This window comes from Aquarana catesbeiana, linkage group LG12, assembly GCF_042186555.1.
Source record: "Aquarana catesbeiana isolate 2022-GZ linkage group LG12, ASM4218655v1, whole genome shotgun sequence".
NCBI lineage: Eukaryota > Metazoa > Chordata > Amphibia > Anura > Ranidae > Aquarana > Aquarana catesbeiana.
In genome coordinates this window covers 63215076-63238079 of record NC_133335.1, presented here as the reverse complement: position 1 = coordinate 63238079, position 23004 = coordinate 63215076, and the positions used below count along the sequence as shown (strand labels likewise).

Here is a 23004-nt window from a genome sequence, read left to right as displayed (position 1 = left end):
AACCCCCCCCCCCCAAATGACCCCATTTTGGAAAGTAGACATCCCAAGCTATTTGCTGAGAGGTATAGTGAGTATTTTGCAGACCTCACTTTTTGTCACAAAGTTTTGAAAATTGAAAAAAGAAAAAAAAAATTTTTTTTTCTTGTCTTTCTTTATTTTCAAAAACAAATGAGAGCTGCAAAATACTCACCATGCCTCTCAGCAAATAGCTTGGGGTGTCTACTTTCCAAAATGGGGTCATTTGGGGGGGGGGTTGTGCCACCTGGGCATTCCATGGCCTCCGAAACTGTGATAGGCAGTGAAGAGTGAAATCAAAAATTCACGCCCTTAGAAATCCTGAAGGCGGTGATTGGTTTTCGGGGCCCCGTACGCGGCTAGGCTCCTAAAAAGTCCCACACATGTGGTATCCCCATACTCAGGAGAAGCAGCTAAATGTATTTTGGGGTGCAATTCCACATATGCCCATGGCCTGTGTGAGCAATATATCATTTAGTGACAACTTTGTGCAAAAAAAAAAAAAAAATTTGTCACTTTCCCGCAACTTGTGTCAAAATATAAAACATTCCATGGACTCAACATGCCTCAAAGCAAATAGCTTGGGGTGTCTACTTTCCAAAATGGGGTCATTTGGGGGGGGTTTATGCCATCTGGGCATTTTATGGCATTCAAAACTGTGATAGGTAGTGAGGAGTAAAATCAAAAATGTACGCCCTTAGAAATCCTAAAGGCAGTGATTGGTTTTCGGGGCCCCGTACGCGGCTAGGCTCCCAAAAAGTCCCACACATGTGGTATCCCCATACTCAGGAGAAGCAGCTAAATGTATTTTGGGGTGCAATTCCACATATGCCCATGGCCTGTGTGAGCAATATATCATTTAGTGACAACTTTTTTTTTTTTTGTCATTATTCAATCACTTGGGACAAAAAAATTAATATTCAATGGGCTCAACATGCCTCTCAGCAATTTCCTTGGGGTGTCTACTTTCCAAAAATGGGGTCATTTGTGGGGGTTTTGTACTGCCCTGCCATTTTAGCACCTCAAGAAACGACATAGGCAGTCATAAATTAAAGGCTGTGTAAATTCCAGAAAATGTACCCTAGTTTGTAGGCGCTATAACTTTTGCGCAAACCAATAAATATACACTTATTGACATTTTTTTTACCAAAGACATGTGGCCGAATACATTTTGGCCTAAATGTATGACTAAAATTGAGTTTATTGGATTTTTTTTAGAACAAAAAGTAGAAAATATCAATTTTTTTCAAAATTTTCGGTCTTTTTCCGTGTATAGCGCAAAAAATAAAAACGGCAGAGGTGATCAAATACCATCAAAAGAAAGCTCTATTTGTGGGAAGAAAAGGACGCAAATTTCGTTTGGGTACAGCATTGCATGACCGCGCAATTAGCAGTTAAAGCGACGCAGTGCCAAATTGTAAAAAGTGCTCTGGTCAGGAAGTGGTTAAACCCATACCAGATCTGAAGGGTCTGGTATGGATTTTGGGGGGCCCCTACGCCATTTTCTTTTAAATTTGGCTCAGGGTTCCTCTAATTTCCATACCAGACCTGAAGGGCCTGGCATTGATTTTGGGGGGACCCCCACGCAATTTTTTTTTTAATTTTTGGTTCGGGGTTCCCCTTAATATTCATACCAGACCCAAAGGGCCTGGTAATGGACTGGGGGGAACCCATGCCGTTTTTTTCAATGAGTTTTATCTATATTGCCAAGATCCAACAATTCATTTAGAATTCAGTATTTAGAATAGAGTTTTTGAATTATTTTTTCCTTTAGAAATGTCATTTTGCTGCGTTGCTGTTCTAAACATGGGAAAACTGTGCCACTTTACAGGCATACCATAGACACCCCCCAGGCACGATGATAAAAGGAATATTTCATTTATTATTATTTCACTTTAAGCATTATTAAAATCACTGCTCCCAAAAAAACTGCTGTTTTTAAAACTTTTTTTTGCATTTTTATGGCAATAACTTGCATATGAGCCTTTAAAATGAGCACTTTTGATTTTTCATGTATGTGTCCCAAAGACTTTAACGGTGTTTGTCCGAATTTTTTGCCTGTTCGGATGTTCTGGTGCGAACTGAATCGGGGGTTGTTCGGCTCATCCTTAATCAGGATGCCAGGGTAAGAGGAGACATTAACATCATAGTATGAAGCTAGCTCTGTTACTGAGTATTTTACAAAAAAGGAAAACAACAAACTGCATAAGATAGCACTTTTATTAAAAGAAACAGAAAGTAACATTCTTAACAGTGACTACCAACCCAGGCCTTAAAACAACACCTAAAAGCAGGAATATGTATTTATGGTAAACTCAAATGCAATGAGGATAGCTTGACAGCTGTTCAGTTTCCAAAAATGACACACTGAGCCAGCCTTATAATAAACTATAGAATAGACTAAGTCTGGACATTAGATGAAAAGGTGCTGGAATGTAAAATTGTTGTCCAGTTAATCAGATAGAATAAATATCTTGATAAAATTGATAGTAGTTTAGTTGTTACTGATAACATTAAAAAGCACCACCATTAGCCAGTGACATCTCAGATAGCAAGCAATTGAGCTGCAGGTTTGAAAATGACTTGCTAAGCTATTGCTGGACTTGCCAGGCTTCACAAGTTTGTTGCAAAATTGCAGCAAATCCACACTGCATGACTCCAGATCAATTTTCTTTGCAAACATTCTGCAAGTCTGCTGCAGCTTCTGTTCAGTTATGTTGCGCAATAGTAATCCCACCACAGGGGTCACTGTGGCTGAATTTGGAAAAGTGTCAACTAGAACTTGTGCTTCAAGTGCTCTGCAAGGTTACAACTTGCCAGAGAAAATGTGCAGCAAGTTAACAAGACTTACAATTCAACACTGCCTCAAATGTGTGGCAACTTATCCTTGCTATCTGGGATATAATAAGCATAAGGGTGCTTTTTCCATAAAAAAGAAGCTTCATGTATAAAAATGGATGTATGGAAAAAGGTGTTGTCTTCATTAACCAAACAGATTTCAGCTTTAATATGCTCATTTGAACTAGAAGAATGGCAGGTGAAATTTGATTGGTTGCTGAAGGTAAGTCCTCCACTTTACTTTATTACAATTGGTATACATGACAGTATATTATATTCTTTCATCTAAAGTCTATTCTTTTCAATATACAGCATCCATGGCAGAGAAAGGGGGATGAAAAATATAAAAGCCTTTAAATGTATATGGCCAGGATTCAATAACAGGTTTTATTCTCTTTTAGCTTGAGAGTATCCATCTCTGACATCTTCCACGATGGTTCTTGGTTTTCCACCGCTGGAATGGCTCATGCCACTGGAACCTCCAGAGCCGCTCATGCTGCCCACGTTGCCCACGTTGCCAGAACCTCCATAGCTACTCGTGCCCCTTGAACTCCATCCAACTCCTCGTCTGTAACAAAGCCACATAACCATGATTAAACACTGTCTAACACAAGATATTAGGATATATATTTACCAAAGCTTTTGCATGGAAGCTTAATTTAACATTATTTTTGTTCCCAGTGAGCCTTCAAGAAATAAGTAGCAACCGTCCTGGTGTGCCATTATGTCAGACAGTTGCAATGAGGAGTGCTTTGACTATAGGATAGATACACCATGGGTTTTATTTTGGGCATTTGTGGTGTGGTATACTGAGGGGAATATTTTGTTGGTTGTTTTCAGAATGGAATTAGACCTAAAATGTTTCCTGAAGAAATATTTTTGAGCTTTGTGTTTTTAAGTGCTGATAGGAGTTGTGATATTTTCTCCAGGAGGTTAAAGCCCTTGATGTTAAGTGAAACACATTTCAAAGAAAAAGGGATGGGTAGGCTTTGTGTTTTGTGGCATGGTGTGCCCTTGGACGAATTGCAGAAATATATTGTTAGAAGGTGGTGAGGAAGGGCCAGGTGGGGAAGGTAGACAGGTAGAGGAAACACAGAGAAGAAGAAAAAAAATGGTGTGGGGGGGGAGGGGTAGAACTAGAGGGGCGAGAAAAGAGGAGGGAAGATGGGAAAGGGATATAGGTGGGGAAAGAAATAAAAAGATGGGGAGTGGACAACAGTGAAATAAGATTAGAAAGACATTTCTGAAGGTGGGAATAGACCCACTATCCCACCTAAAAAGGGGGACAGAGCCTGGAGGGCCAGCATGGGCTCAGTGAGACTGTTGAAAAGTGTTCTTGCTTACATCTGATCCCACCCCAGCTTCCAAAACAGTAATTCTAACCACCAGTCCGCCCCCACATATCCAAGTAAAGTGCTCCAATAGGCAATAAGCAACAGAATATAGCCCATGCTTTACTGGGCAATAGAGGACAGGGGGTGACTGGAGATTCCCTTGTCAGTATGGGACAGGGAAACGCGCCAATACAGGATAGCCTTTCTTCCTGTACACATACATACCTCATGTGCCTTTTGTACTACAAAATTGTATTGGTTGGTAATACTTACTGAGAGTCCTCTCCATCCATCAGTTGCCTATATGTGGCTATCTCCCTTTCTAGATAGGTCTTCACATCCAGGAGAGTTTTGTACTCAAAGTTTTGTCTCTCCAAATCACATCTGAGCTCTGCTAATTTCACCTCTACATCATTGATCATTTCCTGCAGTTGAGCGAGTTGGGCACCGTAACGACTTTCTGTCTCATGCAAACTGTTCTCCAATGCAGCTTTCTGTATTGACAGGAAATTTTGAGGAAACATGATAAGCACCAAAAATATATCTTTGTTCAACACTTTTTGTGTTGTTATATTACAGTCAGTATTATTATAAAATAGATGTTAATGAAGATCGCTACATACATGCATACCTAGTAAAATGTATTTGAAATAATATTACCCAGGCATAAAAAAGCAAGTCAAATGATGAAAAGGGATAACAAAAAAAGCTATTACCATACTGTTTTGGGTCTGAAGGTCTATCTCAAGATTTTGGAATGTATGCTTGAGTTGAAGGACTTCTGTACTGTGGGTCTGTAGCTGTTGGGCACTGCTTGTCATCTGCTGGCTCAGTTCGCCACTCTAAAGAGAACACACAATATTGTCACAATCATACTTCAATATCTACCATCGGTGTCACAAGTGTTATCTCTTCTAACCTTGTCAACGAACCACTTCTCTGCTTCCTTTGCATTTTGTTCCATTATATTTTCATACTGAGATCTCAGTTCATTTAACACTTTGTTTAGGTCCACAGATGGTGCAGCATCCACTTCAACGTTGACCTTCTGACCCAACTGAGAACGCAAGCTGCTCACCTCCTGAAAAGGCAGAAATGTGAATTCATATTTTTAGGCTCATGTGCTAACTTCTCCAGCTGATTGGCACAAGTCTTCCTTGAACACCTTACATAAAAAAAAAATCAATCTGCTGCTTTTTTTTAAAAGGGGCTGATACCAGATTGTGATCAAGCATTTATACTAGTTAAAGATAACAATATATTTTATGATTCTTTTAATGATTACATAACTGCATTTCCTGGTGTTATTTATTATCTGCTCTGAAGTTAGATGTAACTTGTAACGACACCCTGAGTATGAAAGGGGTTAAAGCCATTTAGGACATTCCATTTCCGAACACAAAGGCAGCTACCGAACACTCCAATCAGCCAAACAAGAAACCTATATGAATAATTCTTCCCCCCAAGTACGAGACAAGGCTCTGTACAGAGGATCAAACAGGAATCAAATTTTTTTTATTAGAACCATAATACAGTCTTATATACAGTAGAAGAGGAGGTCCCCCCTCCTGCTCATATTACTCTAACAACACAACTGTAACCAGAAGCAGAATTAACATGAACTAATTAACTAATCCCTTAAAGCAGCCGATGTGACTCCGTGCCCTCCTGGGCATTGTATGATTAATCAGGATTTCACTACAGGTCAGACTTGTTGTCACCGAGCTTCACACATTAGTATAAACACAGGACATCTTCTCACAATAGCAGGAGCTAATTACAATTAACAGTACAAACAGTGATCTCCCCCCCTCCTCAGCCTAGTAGGCAACAAACTATAGTATGAGTAGACTGTCCGGCTCCTACCCAGTTCTAGAGGCCAATGTGATCAGCTCTCTCAACTAACATGTTGGGTTCAGAATCAAACAAACCAATAATAGTCTTTACATATATCCTGGGAGATATTGTGGAAAAATATTACTGTCCCATTTTACGTAATCCAAGATATATTTTCTCAGTCACCCTGTGCCCAAAATTGACTCCCGTCACATAACTCTATGGAGAGGGGATTACCGAGCTTCACTAGAGGTAAAGAGAAGTCTTTAGAAACTGTTAAAACTGTTCTCTTCACAGTAGTATTTTGTATCTGTAGTCTGCTGATACATTAAAAAACCTTATAAAGAAAGCAATTACCTCTTGGTGGTTTTTCTTTAGGTAACTCAACTCCTCATTTAGGTTCTGGTATTGCATCTCCAGGTCTTTCTTGTTCAGTGCAAGTTCATCCTGCACACGGCGGAGGCCATTGATGTCAGCTTCTACTCCCATGCGGAGAGCAGCCTCATTTTCATACCTGAAAAGAGGTTGTATAATCTTGTTAAAGTAAAAGAAATACTAGCAGTAGGATAATCAATGGTGTCTAGCTACACCCAGGCCCTGTTTGTATGGAGAAGTCCTAGGAAAAGCATTCTCTGTTTGAAAAAAAATTGTGGTACTGTCATGAACTAAAAACCTGAAGTAATGTAAGCTACTTTAGTAAAATACCTACTATCCTATTTATTTGGTATGCAGTTACTTATTTTCAAATATTCTGAATTTTGTTTCATCACCTATGTAAATACATGTACTTTTCATATAGAATCTACAAATAAAACACGCATAGGGTGTGTATATAGATCGACAATAGTCAGAAAAATTATATCACCCGTCCCAATTGATAGTGCTTTTAAAACATATGGTTATGCATTAATAATACACTGTGCACTCTATAAAAAATAGGTAATTCATGGTGGTATATGAAGTTAGATATGGTCATATTAGGAACAGGTTTTCCATTTTTATTATTGCACTATTTACCTGAATCTCATTTTGTGTCATTTATATCACTGAGATATGCCTTTCTTTGCATGCTTGTTCTTTGGTCATTTTATTATATTAATATGTTTGCTAAATTATATTGTATTATATTAGAGTAGATTATAGATTTATTTATTATATAGATGTATTATGGCTGTTTAATAAGAAACCAGACACATAAAAAACATGTTATTTTTAATAGGTCAGCTGACTAATAGACTTCCATTTTTGTGAGGAGCAGTAAAGTACAACTGTGTAGCACTGAAAATCAGAAAGCAGAAAAAAAAATGGCTGCATCCATGCTCATTTATATTTACAAACTATAAATACAAACAAGGTTTTAGAGCATGACAGTATTTATAAGAAAATAAAGGTATTGATAAAACATACTTGTTTCTGAAGTCATCAGCTGTCAGACGAGCATTATCAATCTGAAGTAAGATAGAGGCATTTGTAGCATTTCCTTGCATGATCTGAAAGATGATAGAGAAATTGGTGATATGGCCAGATATTCAAGAAAGTCATACAAGGTGTATTGGCACATGTATAATTTAAAAACAGTTATTCAGAATGTTACTATAAACATACCTTGTTTTGGATATCCTCAATGGTCTTGAAATAGGGAATGAAATCAGGAGATGTGTATGGAGTTTGCTTGTCATACCACTCTCGGATTTTCCTTTCCAACTGGGCATTTTCTTCCTCTAGGGAGCGAACTTTGTCCAGGTAACTAGCTAGTCTGTCATTCAGAATTTGCATGGTTTCCTTCTCATTGATGTTAAGAATGTTATCAGCACCAGAAGCAAAGGACCCTCCACCAAAGCCAAATCCAGATCCATAGCCTCCAGCACCTCCACTTCCAAATCCAAAGCCAGAGCCATAGCCTCCAGCTCCCCCTAGACCTAAGCTAATGCTTCCAGCAGATGTACATCCAGCACCACCAGCTCCATAGGCGGAGCCCATCACTCTGCTACCAAAGCCACCGTGAACACTGGGAGCCCGGAAAGATCCACTTGAGCGTACTGAGGAAATGCGATTGACATTACAGCTTCCACTTCCTAGTCCTCTAAGGGATCCAGATGAAGATCTGTGACTTAGCTTGATGCTCATGATGACTTTAGTCAACTAGTGAAGTGGAGGAACAAATGCTTCTGGCAACACACTGGCCCAAATGAGCTCTATTTTATATCACTCAGTAGGGTGTTTCCCACTAAGGGTCTAGTTTCCCATGAGAAAGCGCCCTATCATGTTTGTACAATAAATACAAAATATATGTGCCCATAAAAATTGAGCATTTTGGGTTCCTGGTTCAATTTCTAAATATACAATTTTATTTCTCCTATAAAACAGTTGCATGCCACACCTAACCAAGAAGTAACATTTTATAATAAATTATAGCTGTAGAAACTGCACACAAGCTACATTTCAACCAGATACTCAAGGTGTAATAAAATTACATTGCAAAGGTACCCTTTAATTATTTGTCTGCTGAGTCTAACATATGGTGTGTCTCTTTACTTCTTGTTAAACATGCATAGAAATTTGACTTTAGTGAGCAACAGATATGCTAAAATGTTGAAATAACTTCTAACATAGTAGTAAGCTGTTAATACTTAGTTTAGCTATTTGGTTAGTTAATGCAGTACTTTTTAGATATATATTTTTAGATAAGACTCTGAATTCACAAGATATTTACAAAATAAGCAATGGAAACATAAGATTTGATCTTCCATTATCCATAGGAACATCCCTATTCAGAACATAATTTATACTAAGGACAACTTTACTTGTACTGGCATTGTCCTCCAAGGCGTCTCTTGCCCATCACAATGTATTCTATATACAGTATATAGGTTGGTTAGTCCTGCTCTGGAGGTCCTAACTGTGTGGCCCTGCTTGGCGCTGCACAGGCTTGAAAAATGTCCCATATGGGGTGTGTGCTATTGCACAAAATACTGCTTGCCCCATCAACACTTATAGTATACAGTTACGGTAGTCAGGTTAAAAAAGACACAAGTCCATCCAGTTAAATCAATAGGAAAAAAATAAAAAGAAAACCTCCATATACACAATCTTAAACCAACAGTTAATGTAGAGGAAAGGGAAAAAAAAAACAAGAAAGCATGATCCAATTTGCTCCAGCAGGGGAAATATAAATTTCTTCCTGGTCCCCCAGAAAGCAATTGGTTATTTTTCAGATCAATGAACCTTGGTGTTATCACCTACAAATGTTAATATCCAGTTATACAGTAATTTGTTCATTTAGGAATGTACTCAGCTCTTTTTAATCCACTTCCATACCAGGCACTTTCTCCCCTTCCTGCCCAAGATAATTTTTAGCTTTCAGCGATGTCGAACTTTGAATCACAATTGCGCGGTCATGCAATACTTTACCCATACTAAATTTTTATCATTTTCTTCCCACAAATAGAGCTTTCTTTTGGTGGTATTTGATTACCTCTGCGGTTTTTAATTTTTGTGCTATAAATGAAAAAATGCTGACAACTTAAAAAATTAAAAACTGATGGCCACTGATAGGCGGCACTAATGGGCACTGATAGGCGGCACTGATGGGCACTGATAGGTGGCACTGGATAGGCAACACTGATGAGGAGCTACTGACAGGCATTACTGAGTGGGACTGATTGGCACTTCAATGGGGCACTGACAGGCATTACTGATGGGGCACTGATTGGCACTGTTGTGGGCACTGATTAGCACTGTTATGGGCACTGACAAACGTATATTATGGGGACAGGCTGGCAGGTGTTGGGTACTGATTGGCAGCTGATGGGCACCTTTTGATGGGAGCTGTGCTGATAATCAACATGCTGATTATCAGCACAGACCCCCCCTGACAGGGAGAGCTGCCGATCAGCTCTCCCTGTCAACGTGAACCAGAGAAAGCCGTTTAGCCGGAACTTCCTGGTTCACGTGATGATCAGCTGTGATTGGTCACAGCTGACCACATGGCAAGAAGCCTCCATCAGAGGCTTCATACCATGATCGGAGTTGCAGTGTGTCAGACTAACACACAGCACCTCCAATCGCCGCGCTAAGCACTCCCTCCAGCACGCGCCGGCTGTGTTATCCTGGGCACGTCATATGACGTCCGGTCAGGATATCACAACCACTTTGCCGCCATCATTCTGCTAAATGGCAGGCGGCAAGTGGTTAAAACAATCTACTGAGCTGACCAGAACCAGTTCTTGAGGGAGACTATTCCTCATTTTCACAGCTCTTACTGTGAAGAAGTTATTTTTGTGAACGATCCATACAGATTTTGAGCTGCGGTAAAGAGGGTTTGTGTTCTTCTTGACATAGGTCTTTGTACTAGGCTACTTTTAATACCCTCTGTTGGTATATTTTTCTAATCCAGTACCACTTTACAGAGATCTTCTTTACCATCTTTACTCATTGGCTTTCTTAAAAAGTGTCTATTTTTACAGCAGCTTTAGTCTTGCCAATAGCCTGGCTGTGATACTGAGGTGATGTAACGTATTCAAATTCCCACTCTCTGAGAAATGGTTCACACTCTGGGCCAACAAATTGTGGCCCATTATCTGCGATGACAAAGTTAGGTATTCCATGGTAGCTTAAATGTACATTGACGCATTCAGTTAGTTGAGTGATATCACTCAATGCATCTATCTCCCAGAAGTCTGAATAATAATCAACTAGTATTAAGTAGTCCTGTCCTCCTGGTTCATGCCCAGCTTACTCCAGGGTAGAGTTGGTAAACTGTGTTTTAGATATTCACTGTAGATATTACAGATTTATTGTTGCAGTCTTATGCCCTGTACACACGGTCGGATTTTCCGATGGAAAATGTGTGATAGGACCTTGTTGTCGGAAATTCTGACCGTGTGTAGGCTCCATCACACATTTTCCATCGGATTTTCTGAAACACAAAGTTTGAGAGCAGATATAAAATTTTCCGACAACAAAATCCGTTGTCGGAAATTCCGATTGTGTGTACACAAATCTGACGGACAAAGTGCCACGCATGCTCAGAATAAATAAAGAGATGAAAGCTATTGGCCACTGCCCCGTTTATAGTCCCGACGTATGTGTTTTACGTCACCGCGTTCAGAACGATCGGATTTTCCAACAACTTTGTGTGACCGTGTGTATGCAAGACAAGTTTGAGCCAACATCCGTCGGAAAAAATCCCAGGATTTCATTGTCGGAATGTCCGAACAAAGTCCGACCGTGTGTACGGGGCAATACTGTATCTGGACCCATTTGTGGTCAGAATACCACATCCTTGGCCCTTCATGCATCTGAGCCTAGATGCAGTAACTTGAATGGATTTTGGCAAACATTTCTGGGTGCACTTTTGTGTTTAATGAACAATTCTGTATAGTAATCATCTCTAAAACCCTAGTAGACTATAGCACAAGTTGGTGTATCTCCCTTTTAGTAAGCCCATCCAAATAGAATAGTTGATTTGAATGACTGCATAATTTCATCTTACTCAGTATGGTGTTGCATTTGTTGCAGTCTGGTGTCAGGCGCCCTTAAATACTCATTAAAGTTAATCTGCTCAATCTCTTTTTAAAATGTTCCTCAGTTTGAATTGAAAATATTTAATAATCTGAGGTGTCTCCTTTGACTTGTCTTTTAGATAGTGCTGCTCTTGAAAAGAAGTCTACAGTAAACATTTTTGTATGTTACATTTAGCTCGGATTATTAATATTGTAGCATTTGTGCTGTAAATGTTTTGAAGACGTTTTTTGCAAATACTTTCCAGTGGTTTATGATCAGACTCGATGATTTTTTTTTCATGTATATGCTGGTCAAATATAAAAATGCAGAAAGTTGGGACTTTAAATGAAGCATGTATGGTATGGCCAAGAAAACGAGTCAGTAATAAAAATATATATGTATTTATCATCTAGACCAAGGATATGCAATTAGCGGACCTCCAGCTGTTGCAGAACTACAAGTCCCATGAGGCATAGCAAGACTCTGACATCCACAAGCATGACACCTAGAGGCAGAGGCATGATGGGACTTGTAGTTTTGCAACAGCTGGAGGTCCAGTAATTGCATATCCCTGATCTAGACAGTAAAAAACAGTCTCATATTGAATACAACAATTAATAAACATACAAAAAATATAAATTAAAGACCATTGTCCTAGAAATAGATCATAGCATAAAAGTACACTACACAGTGTGGCATAACATGTCATCCCTCATGATATTGTGACTTTCAAACAGAATGGTATGATAATAAATCCGACTGGGCTAAAATCTAATAAACCATCTATATAAAACACATGATGCATCCAGATATGCCCGACATGTTTTGTGGCTAAAACCACTTCCTCAGGGGCTGGTGCATCTAAATGGATAGAGAAATATAAGTAAGCCAGTATAATATAAAGACAGGGGAAGTCAATAAAGTAATATGTAAGGGACAGTAATAGAGTATCCCCACATATACTCACATAAGAGAAAATATACTGGTCAAATTTATATTCTCTTGATATACAATGTTAAGGCATTCCTTTTCAATGTGGGCATATCTCTGCTCTGTTGGTGACAACGTGCGTAATACAAAGACAACTGGCTAACTGTTTTGCAATAAAGTCCTATTTTACATGTAACACATTGAACTGTTATATCTTCAGTGACATCTGAGGAATGGACACAGTCACTAGTTTTCTTATTTTTTTCAAGGAACTCATCATTGCTGGTTTACCTTACCCATGTGTGTGTGTGTATAAAAGGTCAATGAGTTTCTGGAGTCCTGACAGACCCTTGCATCTTTCATCCAGTGCTGCACTGATGTTTCTGGATCTTGAGTCATGGGGAAAGCAAAAGAATTGTCAAAGAATATGTGGGAAAAGGTAGTTGAACTGTATAAAACAGGAAAGGGATATGAAAATATATCCAAGGAATTAAGAATGCCAATCAGCAGTGTTCAAACTCTAAGAAGTGGAAATTGAGGAGTTCTGTAGAAGCCAAACCACGGTCAGGTAGACCAACTAAAATTTCAGCCACAACTGCTAGGAAAATTGTTTGGGATGCAAAGAAAACCCACAAATAACTTCAGATGAAATACAGGACTCTCTGAAAACATGTAGTGTGGCTGTTTTAAGATGCACAATAAGGAGGCACTTGAAGAAAGATGGGCTGCATGGTCGAGTCGCCAGAAGAAAGCCATTACTATGCAAATGCCACAAAGTATCCTTACAATACTCCAAACAGCACAGAGACAAGCCTCAAACCTTCTGGCACAAAGTCATTTGGAGTGATGAGACCAAAATTTAGCTTGTTGGCCACAACCAAAAACGCTACATTTGGAGAGGAGTCAACAAGGCCTATGATAAAAGGTAAACCATTCCTACTGTGAAACACGGAGGTGGTTTGCTGATGTTTTGGGGATGTGTGAGCTACAAAGGCACAGGAAATGTGGTCAAAATTGATGGCAAGATTAATTCTGTATGTTATCAAAAAATACTGGAGAAACATTTGCATTCATCAGCCAGGAAGCTGCGCATGGGACGTACTTGATTATTCCAACATGACAATGATCCAAAACACAAGGCCAAGTCGACCTGTCATTGGCTACAGCAGAATAAAGTAGCCATCTCCTGACCTCAATATTATTGAGCCATTCAAGAATTTACAGGAACTGGAGGCTTTTTGCCAAGAGGAATGGGCAGCTCCACCATTTGAGAAGATAAAGAGCCTCATCCACAAATATCCGCAAATTTCTGTTGCCATTGTGATTTAAAAAAAGAGTAAACACAGTTGATTGATAATAAATGGCTTCAGCCAAACACTAACCATGAGAGAAAGAAAAGTTTTTGTGTTATCATTCATATTCTCTGAAAAATGGCCAAGAAATCATAAATTCTGCCAGGATATGTAAACTTATGAGCACAACTGTATTTACCAAAAGGAATCCAGAGTGTGATGAGATAGCTGCTGATTGTATCTAACTTGACTTGCCAGAATCCATCTCCAGCATTTAAGCCTGAAAATATTTTTGCTTTTGCAAGGCTTTGCAGAACTTCACATGCTGGACCTGATGCCATGACCATGCAGTATTTTTCACATGCCATGGCGATGATGCTTTGCATTTTGTCCACACTTAATTTAACGCCTCCTGCAGAATTGACATGCGGCACTGCCTGTCAAACTTGCCCATACAAGTCAATGGGGCCTTGCTTCAACCTCAACATGCACAAGTGTTTGGTCCATTGAAAATGACCTTTCGCCAAAAATAAAAAGCAAAGAGAAAAAAAAAAGGCATTTGGAGATCGCCTCCTCAATGCCTGACTGCAGCTCTGAAAGACAGAGTAAGAGCAAGTGTGAACCTAGCCTATTACCTTTCCTTTGTTTTTCTACCTCTTGATTTGGCCATTCCAAATATGGAATTCACATTCATTCCTCCCACTGGCAGCTCGGGTGATTGGGCAATGGCTTCTCAGGCACCAATGCCTGACAAGCCCTCAGTCCTCTGTAAGTTCTAATTAAGATTGACTTGTAACCTACGTGGGCCTCTTCTCCTTATTTCTGGTGGTAAAAAGAGCAGTGGGGGAACAAAGAAACAATAAGTATAAACTGCTGCCTGGGCTTATGGAATATATTTTGGATTATGTACAATGCATTGTATTGATGTAGGCATCTTTAATGGGATGATGAACTGATGGGTTTAAATGTTCTCCAACCCATACCACCCCTACCTCTCTGATGAAGCGCTAGGAGGGGCGAAACATGTTAGAGGGACGTAGTCTAAGAGCGGGGACTGTGTCAACAGCCAGCTATGCACATAAAACTTACCAGTGGGACATCTGTGGAGTGTGGCCTCATTCTTTGATTTTTTCTGCCTTGGCTGGCTTTAAAGTGAACATGTTGCTTTGCCTTTGAATATCCCCTAACCTATTGTTCAGGTGTAAACTTTTAAACCGTAAAAATTTGAATTTTGCATTACTTTCTATTTCAGTGACAATGGTCACAAAGGCAAATAGAGAGTGTGAACCTACCTAGCAGGGGCACAGATAGCAAAAAAAACTAAACAAAGCAACAACAAAGATTATAATTCTTCCCTCCTTAAAAGTAAAAGACAAACTGCCTGGACATACACTTTAAAGCTGAACTCCAGGGTGATCAAACAACATCTAAATACATTTGTACTCTCCCTTAATCTTTATGTACTTTGTGTATTTGTACCAGATCTGTGCAGTAATCCAGTGTGAAACTTTGCCTTTGTACAGGAGCTTCCTGTAATAAAGACCGCTCACTGCTGCTCTCCCTCCTTGTGCAAGGTGACTGGTAATGTCTCCACCCCCTCCTGTAGCTTTCTATAGGCAGCCTGTAGTGGGTGGAGCTGTTAGGTTTCTCCAACAGCTCTGCTCTCTGCACAGGCTTTGTAAAGCCGCATACACACGGACGGACTTTTCAGCATCAAAGGTCCAACGGTCTTTCAGACAGTCTTTCAGACGTTCTTTCAGATGGACTTTCGACGGAGTTACGACGGACTTTCAAATGACCGGACTTGCCCACACACGAACAGACTAAAGTCCGTTTGAAAGTCTGTTGGTTTGAACGTGGCATACGAAGGGACTAGAAAAAGGAAATTCAAAGCCAGTAGCCAATAGCTGCCCATGTGTCCTTTTTTGTCCATCGGACTAGCATACAGACGAACAGATTTTTCAACCGGACTCGAATCCGTCGGAAAGATTTGAAACATGTTCCAAATCTAAAGTCTGTCTGATTTTCAACAGAAAAAGTCTGCTGAAGGTCCGATGAAGCCCACACATGGTCGGATTGTCCGACAGATTCGTTCCGTCAGACCAGTCCGGTCGAAAAGTCTGGTCCTGTGTGCATAAAGCACGGTGAGGATATTACTGCTACAAGGTAATATCTGAGTTTGAAAAGGCATTTGGTGCACACAAAGTGGATTTATATTCATTGTGAATATTGAGGTATTTATTTAGGTGAACGTTTTTGTGCCCCGAGTTTGGCTTTAATAATCTGCAGCAATTAAGTGGTTAAGGAGACAAACCTATACATTTTATGAAAATGACATGCTTGGTAAATAGTATTATTTTTTATTAGCTTTCACATGTGTTTCTGCTGGCTCTGCTAATTTTATAAGCTTCCTTTTAAAATTAGACAGCCTCTTGCTTTAGGTGGAGCAACCAACAGAGAGACAGAAGCCAATTAGCGTGACCCTCTACACTTTATGACCAATGTACCTCCTTGAGCTTTGACTAGTGTGTCTTTCTTTTTTTTTTTTTTTGCTTTTTTTCTATTAAATAATCATTTATTTGTAACCTGTTATTGAAGGCAAGGCTGTTTGAGAAACATTTCTTTGAAATTCAATTAAGTTGATACGTCATTGTTCTAAATGTAATCTAACTTCTCAGTCAACCTGATTTTTGACTCTGAGATCTGAGCACTGGTAGAGCTTTTTACATCTGACAAGGTAAGGTTGGCTTTATAGGTTTTCATTTAGCATTAGGGTAAGCGTAAGGTTAAAGTTAAAGACAGGTTTTGAGGAATTCGCCAGCAAAAGGGGGTGGCACCTACCAATTTAAAAAATAATAAAAAAATTCTAGATATTCTTTATTAGAAAACAAAATAAAACATATACATAACCCATGAAGTATATCTAAACCCTAAATGGATAAAAAAAAATGATTTAGCTAAAACATTGTGTATCCTAAATAATTGTCATTTTTTTTATTTTCATAAAAATATTCCTTTTTCACTTTTTTTTAACTTTTTAGTGCTGCTGACCTCAGGCATTCTATTTCAGCCACTTCTTGTCTGCGTTCACTTTTTCCAGCTTTCGCTGTATATTGTTGTTCAGGACCACCTTCTTTTTCTTTTTTTTTTTTTTTTTTATTCTTGTCAAAATTATTGAATTTTAACAATTAGTATACAAAAGTACATATGGTGGCAGCAAAAGAAAAGACCACATATATAGTGATAATGTTGAGTTGTAGTTCCAACGTAAACTAAAAGTAGTTTAACTAAAACAATTTTAGCATGGATCTAACTACTCAAAAGATTGCAGGACCACCTTCCTAATAGTTAAAGTGGTGGACATCATGACTGCGCAAGATTTGTCCGCATGGCTGGTTGTAGTTTCCCCCAAAGGGCGCATTCAGCATGGTGGCAATACAGGAAAACAATTGAGAAACAGTGCAGGCTTATGAAGATTGAAAATGATTTTTAAAATTAACATTAGGCTTCATTCACAATGCTGCGGCCATCAGCGAAAATCAGTACATTCTTGCCAGTGGTACTAAACATTGCCTGCACCATCTGTGTTCAACCAGAAGCAGCTATCAGAACTCAGTACAAATCAATGATCAGCACCTCCGCTCTTTGCATATAATCGCTCATCTGAGTGGTTACATGTGAATAGAGCCTTTGGCTGACCCTGGGCATAGACAATGTGCGTCCAGGGACAGTGTTTTTTTGTTTTTGCATGCAAATAATCAGCCAGTTTGTATGCAGCCATAGCACAGGGTGTTGCTAAGTCTGGAGGGAAATGCAGTAAGTTTTCCGCACCTATGCGGCCATGTGAATGTAGTTATAACATATTAAAGTTTAAAAACTACTACTTTAAAACTATATAAATACCCACAACATTCTCATGGCAATAAACATGACAATTATGTAAACGGTATTTCCAGAAATTACATGGGCCTTTACGATAAATTAGATAAGGGTTAATCAACGTATTCAGTAAAACAAACAGAAATCAAATCAAAATCATTAAAAATGTAACACTGTGTAATAACTAGTGCTTTCAATCAATAGGTGTCACCATCACAAATAAATATCAAATGATAATAATAGGTGATCTGAGTGCAAGAGACCTAGGATATCTGTTATTGATTATACTTGTATTTGAAAAAGATCTTAACACAGGTCACCCATTGCCTATATGTTCTGTAATGTAAAAATTCAGTACAAGTCTAATACACAATACAGGCCTATAGAGTTCCAGAGACTGTTGGATAAGTAGTTAGGGGTCTGTGGCATCTCCTGTTTATTTTGGGTTTTTTTTACTGATATTGTAGTCGATTTATGTCTGTATTATTATGTGTATGTATTAATAAATACTTTTTTAATTTGAGTTTTTTCCCTTGAAAAAACTTTCCTGTCTGGGGAACCCATGATAATTAATATATCTACAGCTCACAGTACATTAGTGTGATGGGCAATGAGAAAGATGCTCCTTATATTTGTGGTCCTTGGGAAGAATCTTCTACAGATAGCTAAAGAACAATTTTGTTGTTAGTGATTTCTTATCTGAGAGGGATAAATTGCTCATCATTCAAGGAATCTCTAGCAACCTCTGTAGGAACCCTGGATGAGAAAAGCTGCAGCAGAACTTACCAATACCTTATCTAAGGTAATACGGTTTTCATAAATGTTTTTTATTATTTGGTATTTTTTAATAATTTATATTATATTATATAGGATTTAGAGTGCCAACAGTTTGCATAGAGCTTTACAATATAAAAGAAGACAGAACAGTTAGTATACAATTCAAGACAAGAGGGGTTAAGTCCTGTACACAGTAGTAGTTTTTTTTGTTAAACCCAGCAGGGCTGAAGGTAAAAAAACTGACAGTTCAGGAGGAGCCACTGTACTAACTATCCAACGTTAGTACAACGATCTCCCCTGCTGTTCTATTGTGTTCTGACACAATCCCACCTGCTAGAACACTCCGATTAGCACTCTCAGGCATTGGCTGAGAGAGCTGTTCAGGAGCTTGTCAGCAGACCTTTTTGGTAATGCCCCTTCAAAAGAAGCCGTCCAGCTTCTGTCGGTCCGGCTCCAGTACACACGGGCCGAGTGTCACTTGGTTTCTATTGAACTGGCCAATGCAGCCTGACATTCAGCCCCTGTGTATTAAGCCTTAGAAGGGGCCCTGTTCATACGAGTGATACAAAAGGTGTGTCTTGGATATAGATTTTTTTTAAATGATATTAGGTCTAGGTGCAGAGTTTTGAAGTTGGAGTTTAATTTTCCTTACAAAGCTGTTTTATTAGGGTCCTACAGTCCAACAGTATGATCTTTGAAAAATATGTATGTTTTATCATAAACATTATAAATAGCAGTCCTTGATCAGTCGTCAGTGGGTTTATCTAGGTTGAGATGATGCCATCAGTTTGCTGTTAGACGAATGACCTGAACAAGCCTTTACTTACATGTACAGTGAACACCAATTCAAAATAGATGACTCTATGTCCATTTACCAACCTCTTACTTTTAAAATCCCTGATGAAGGACCATTGGGTAAGCACCTGGAACACATTGACTACTTGCTTAATGTATTGTAACCAATAAAAATGAGACTAGACTTTGATCTACATCTATGATGTTCTCTATTCTCCACTACATATTCCTGACTATTCAAAGATCTATCCAAATCCAATGGTCTCTAGAGAGCTGACTCTGTCTCAAAAATAAAACAACCATCTCACGCCATCCAAGTCTAAAGCAGGGGCTGTTCTGTATCAGAAATTTTTGAACACAGCCAAGAACTATACAGATACTAGGCTTTTACACTGTGTAACTTTTGAGCCAGCAAAGACAGTTTTGTTTCTTCTAAGGAAAAAAAATGGATGAAAGTACTGTGATCTCTCTAAAAGGCCATAAGTACCTGTATCTGGTACACTTACACATTAGTTAGTATGCATTTATTTAACATGAAATAAATGGTGAGTGTTCCCTGATTGTTCGTATTTTTGCTAAATCAGATAAATTGTTTATTGGTAAGTGGTGCATGACTGAGCCTTCCTTCAATCTACCATCCTCCTATGTTATTGTGGTCATCACCTGGAACTTGTTAACCAGCTTTCACACCTATATAACCCCTTTGAGATAGAATAATTTGTTAAATATGAATTCAGCTATGGGACTATTGGATCAGCAAAGCATTTGTCATTACTTAAAGTGGTTGTACAACCTGTATAACCACTTTTACCTACAGGTAAGCCTATATTAAGGCTTACTTGTAGGTGCTGGAAATATCTCCTAAACCTGCACGGTTTAGGAGATATTTACAAAAAATCCATGTAACGATGACCACGGCGCATGCGCCAATGTCTACAGCGCATGCGCACTTTAGAAAGGGCAGATTGTGTTGTTTCTAATAGGTGTCATGCCATGACTGCGCGCATATGGGAGTTCGCCGCCCCGGAAGGAGGAGGGGTGAAGATGGGCACTCGCTGGTAGTGGGGACAGCGGTGACATTGCAGACTTTGGTTTCAGGTAAGTGACACATAATGGGCTACTATGCAATGCATAGTAGCCCATTATGCTTTACGTTTGCAGGGAAATAAAGAGGAAGTAAACCCCACCAGAGTTTACTTCCTCTTATGATACCAAAGTAAATTTATATATAATTCTTTGGGAACAAACAAGGCTTTGTTTTAGAAGTATTGCTTTTCAAAAAAATCTTTATATTCTATATATTTAAAATATTTTTTTTATAATTTAAGTTTTGTTCAGTGTTCATTTTAAAACACAAATAGTGCACATTTTATCACGTGATTTGTCCCATTTAAGAGGATACTAAAAATATTTTTTGGTACAACAATGCATAACAGATCTGTTTCCAATGAAATAAACGCTTTAAAAATGTGTATTTTGTTTTTTTATTTTTTATACAATGCTACAAAAGTGAACAATAAAATGGTGAAAAGTAAACAAAAAAATGGTACTGGTAATTGAAAAATAGGGCCAGAAATAAAACTTTTTTTAAAGTCAAGTCATATTGCTGGATTGTTCTTTTTTGGCTTGAAAAGGGCATATTTGCCCGAAACACGTCGCAAAGCCTCATGAAGATGTTGCTTTTACAGAGGTACAGATATATTTTTCTACTACATTGTGGCCAGTGGAGAATATTATATTATAACAAGCATCGTTTACCCAAAAATAGTATGGATCAACATAGTAAATAAATTACTATATCTGATGTAGGTGTAGTCCTATAGCTGTTAAAAGGAAGCCTTTAAAATGAAAGAGGAACATGAGCACATGTATCAATGTGACATGAAAAATCTCAATCTGACTAATAGCATTTTATTTCCAAAAAAGTTTTGATGTTGGTGTCTACAGATGTACCCCACACTTATTGTGGTTTCATACTGCTGAAATCACAAGTGTTGAATGTAAACTAATGTCTGTCTGTGCATATATCTACCACCAAACACCTAATGATTTTGCTATGAATCGTGGCTCATGGGTTATTTAGTGGTGAGTACAGACTATGCACCTCAGTACCTGTCAGATGTTTATTTTTGTGTTGCTAAATGCTAAAATTTGATGATATTAATGACTTTCAAAAATTAGATACATGTTGGATAATAGGTAGTACTTGACTTCCTGGACCAAGGGTTTGGGATATGTAGTGTGTAGGCAGTTGCAGACTGTACTCCCCACTGTAGGTGGTGCTCCACCGAAGCGGCATTGCAAAAGGGGAAGGAAATCCTGAGGAACTTGGTTCCTCCATGATTTCCTGCGATCACCAGGGGAACAGCTGTCTGATTGGACACCGGTACCCCTAGTGACCAAGGTGTCCATCTTGGGGCAGGACAGTGTTTATGCAAGACACTGGCTCCCCTGTTTGGCGCACAGTCTGTGAGTGGTAAGTATAGGGACAGGTTCCCTGTCTGTCATGGAGAGTACTCAGAGGTAAAGACTTTGGAGGAGTAGGGACAGTGCAGGGACTACACCCTTTCTCTGTTTTAGGAAGCCTCCCATTTGGGTGTGGACCAGCCAGGCTGCATTCCTGCTCCTTATTGCAGAAGCTGTCAACATAATTTCATGATAATGACTTGCTGTTATAGTTCGTAAGGGATTCCAGTTGGCTGTGCCTACCCACCGGGTCTTATTGTGCATTGTTGGAACTTTCTGAATACACGTTTCTCATTGACCTCGGCCTCTGCGTGTTCTCTGCTTGCTGTCCCACCAGGCTGAACTCTGCTCACTAGTTAGCAAAGAGTGGTTTTACAACTTTCACACTTCTGATCATATTCTTGAACAAACAACATCTAACTTGACGTGTTCCATGGTGATTGGTGATTAGGGTATCTGAGTTATCTTAAATGAATGAAAATTAAAAGACATACAAGGGCTGAAAAAAAGTTACTGAAAATAATGCATAGGTGGGCATAACTTATTCATTACCTTATTCAAATGTTGGTATAATAACTCTTCTTCTATAGTAACTCTTCGTCGGGGTTCACATATATGCAAATTGGATGCGGTTTTCCCTGCATCCAATTCGCATGGCTGACGAGTGTGACCAGCTCTCAATGAAGCCAGTTCACATAGATCTGGGGCAGCCGCGATCCACATTCCAAAAGGGTCCTGTGCGTCTTTGGCTCCGAATAAGGTGTGAATTCAGGCAAAAATTCAGACCTGAATTGCACCTGAAACAGTGAACAGGGACGCGCGGGACCCCATTCTGTGAACCGCGGCTGCATATGTGTGAACCCAGCCTTACTCTTCTTCAGTTATGCCCACTTTTGTATTTCTTTTGGTACAGTTCTCGTAAATGCTAGGATGTGTTGATATGAATGGCTTCAAAAATTTAGATACATATTGGATAATAAGTAACACCTGACTTCATGTTCTTGGAGAGCCATCATCTACCTTTGCCATGGTGCTTGGATTAAGGTAAGTTATCTATAAGGAATATATAACAAATAAATCAAGGGTATATATGATTATCGATTAAAGTTAAATAACTCACAAGCAATTCTAAACCACAAAAAAAGTCATCGTTGATGACCAATATTCATATGCATTTCATAAGGATTAAATATTAAGTATTTTGTGAGATACTTGGAAAACATCACTCAGTTGTACAGGTGCCTCATAATAATTAAATTAGTGTGACCGGCATATAGCTTTTTACACAAAGACAATATAATAGTAATAGGGAAATTACTGAGTTAAGTACACCTCCA

At 38.9% G+C, this 23004-nt stretch overlaps 1 protein-coding gene across 1 annotated transcript; it reads right to left on the bottom strand.

Moving 5' to 3' along the window:
- Positions 1-3240: 3240 nt before the first annotated feature.
- LOC141113773 (keratin, type I cytoskeletal 19-like) lies at positions 3241-8150 on the bottom strand. The gene is made up of 7 exons (XM_073607054.1): positions 7629-8150; positions 7431-7513; positions 6381-6537; positions 5107-5268; positions 4904-5029; positions 4461-4681; positions 3241-3421 (listed from the first exon to the last, which is right to left on the bottom strand). Exons 1-7 carry the CDS (start codon positions 8148-8150, stop codon positions 3241-3243), a joined length of 1452 nt encoding a protein of 483 aa, XP_073463155.1.
- Between the last annotated feature and the right edge of the window lie 14854 nt (positions 8151-23004).